The sequence below is a fragment of the Acanthamoeba castellanii genome (assembly GCF_000313135.1).
Source record: "Acanthamoeba castellanii str. Neff unplaced genomic scaffold scf7180000084479, whole genome shotgun sequence".
NCBI classification, from domain to species: domain Eukaryota; phylum Discosea; order Longamoebia; family Acanthamoebidae; genus Acanthamoeba; species Acanthamoeba castellanii.
The window spans coordinates 1987-2765 of record NW_004457565.1 but is presented as its reverse complement, the minus strand read 5'-3'; the positions used below and the strand labels follow the sequence as shown (position 1 = coordinate 2765).

General features: G+C 58.3%; 1 protein-coding gene across 1 annotated transcript in view; it reads left to right on the top strand.

Moving 5' to 3' along the window:
* Positions 1–704, top strand: part of ACA1_029840 (uncharacterized protein) — a gene marked incomplete at both ends in the record, with an annotated part of 2685 nt that extends 1981 nt beyond the window's left edge. The window contains 3 exon segments of the mRNA XM_004342396.1: positions 58–380; positions 531–668; positions 679–704. Coding sequence (XP_004342445.1) covers positions 58–380; positions 531–668; positions 679–704 — 487 coding nt within the window.
* Positions 705–779: the final 75 nt, after the last annotated feature.

Sequence of the window (779 nt, the reverse complement as noted above, 5' to 3'; positions counted from 1 at the left end):
CCCCACCACTCCACGGTCATAGCTGACCACACGACTCATGGCACACATGGCACACAGCTTGCGGATGGTGTCGGGCGACATGAACAACGACGGCGACGACGAGCTCGTGGTGGCGTTCACCAGCGCGACGGCGGGCAGCGGCAGCCAAGTCGAGGTGTTCCGCGTGGACAGCGCGACGTGCTTCCGGCTGGCGTGTCTCGAGCTGGTGGGCAGCTTTGCCTTTGTGCTGCCCAGCGGACCCACGGTCTCGGCTTCGGCCGCTGCCGTTCTGGCGGGCGTGGTGGATTCATCGACGACGATGACGACGACGACGACGACGACAGGGTCGGCGGAGTATAGCCAGACGACCACGAGGAGCCCCGAGATCAAGCTGGCCATTGGTACTAACGCGCTCTCTCGCTTCTTCGTTCTTTGTTGTTGTTGTTCTTCGTGTTTCGCTCTTCGGTTTCTTGTTCCTTCACGGCCTGATGAGGAGTTGGGCCTGCTCATTTTACCCCCCCCCACCGCCACCGATAATAACAATTGATCAGGCAACGTGGACGAGAGCTACGCCAACGAGCTGCTGGTGGCGTTCGAGTACTCGCCCACGATTGCGTCGGCGTCGCACAAGGTCATGCTGACCAGCCTCACGGCGCAGCCCGACCCCGATCGGCCCTTCGTCATCAACGGTTCGTTCAGCGCTGCTCCACTTCTCCTTCATGTGAAAACGTTAAATGTAAATAATTGATAAACCAATCTACCTGCTGATTGAAATTTTGCTTTGATGGCGAAATAACATT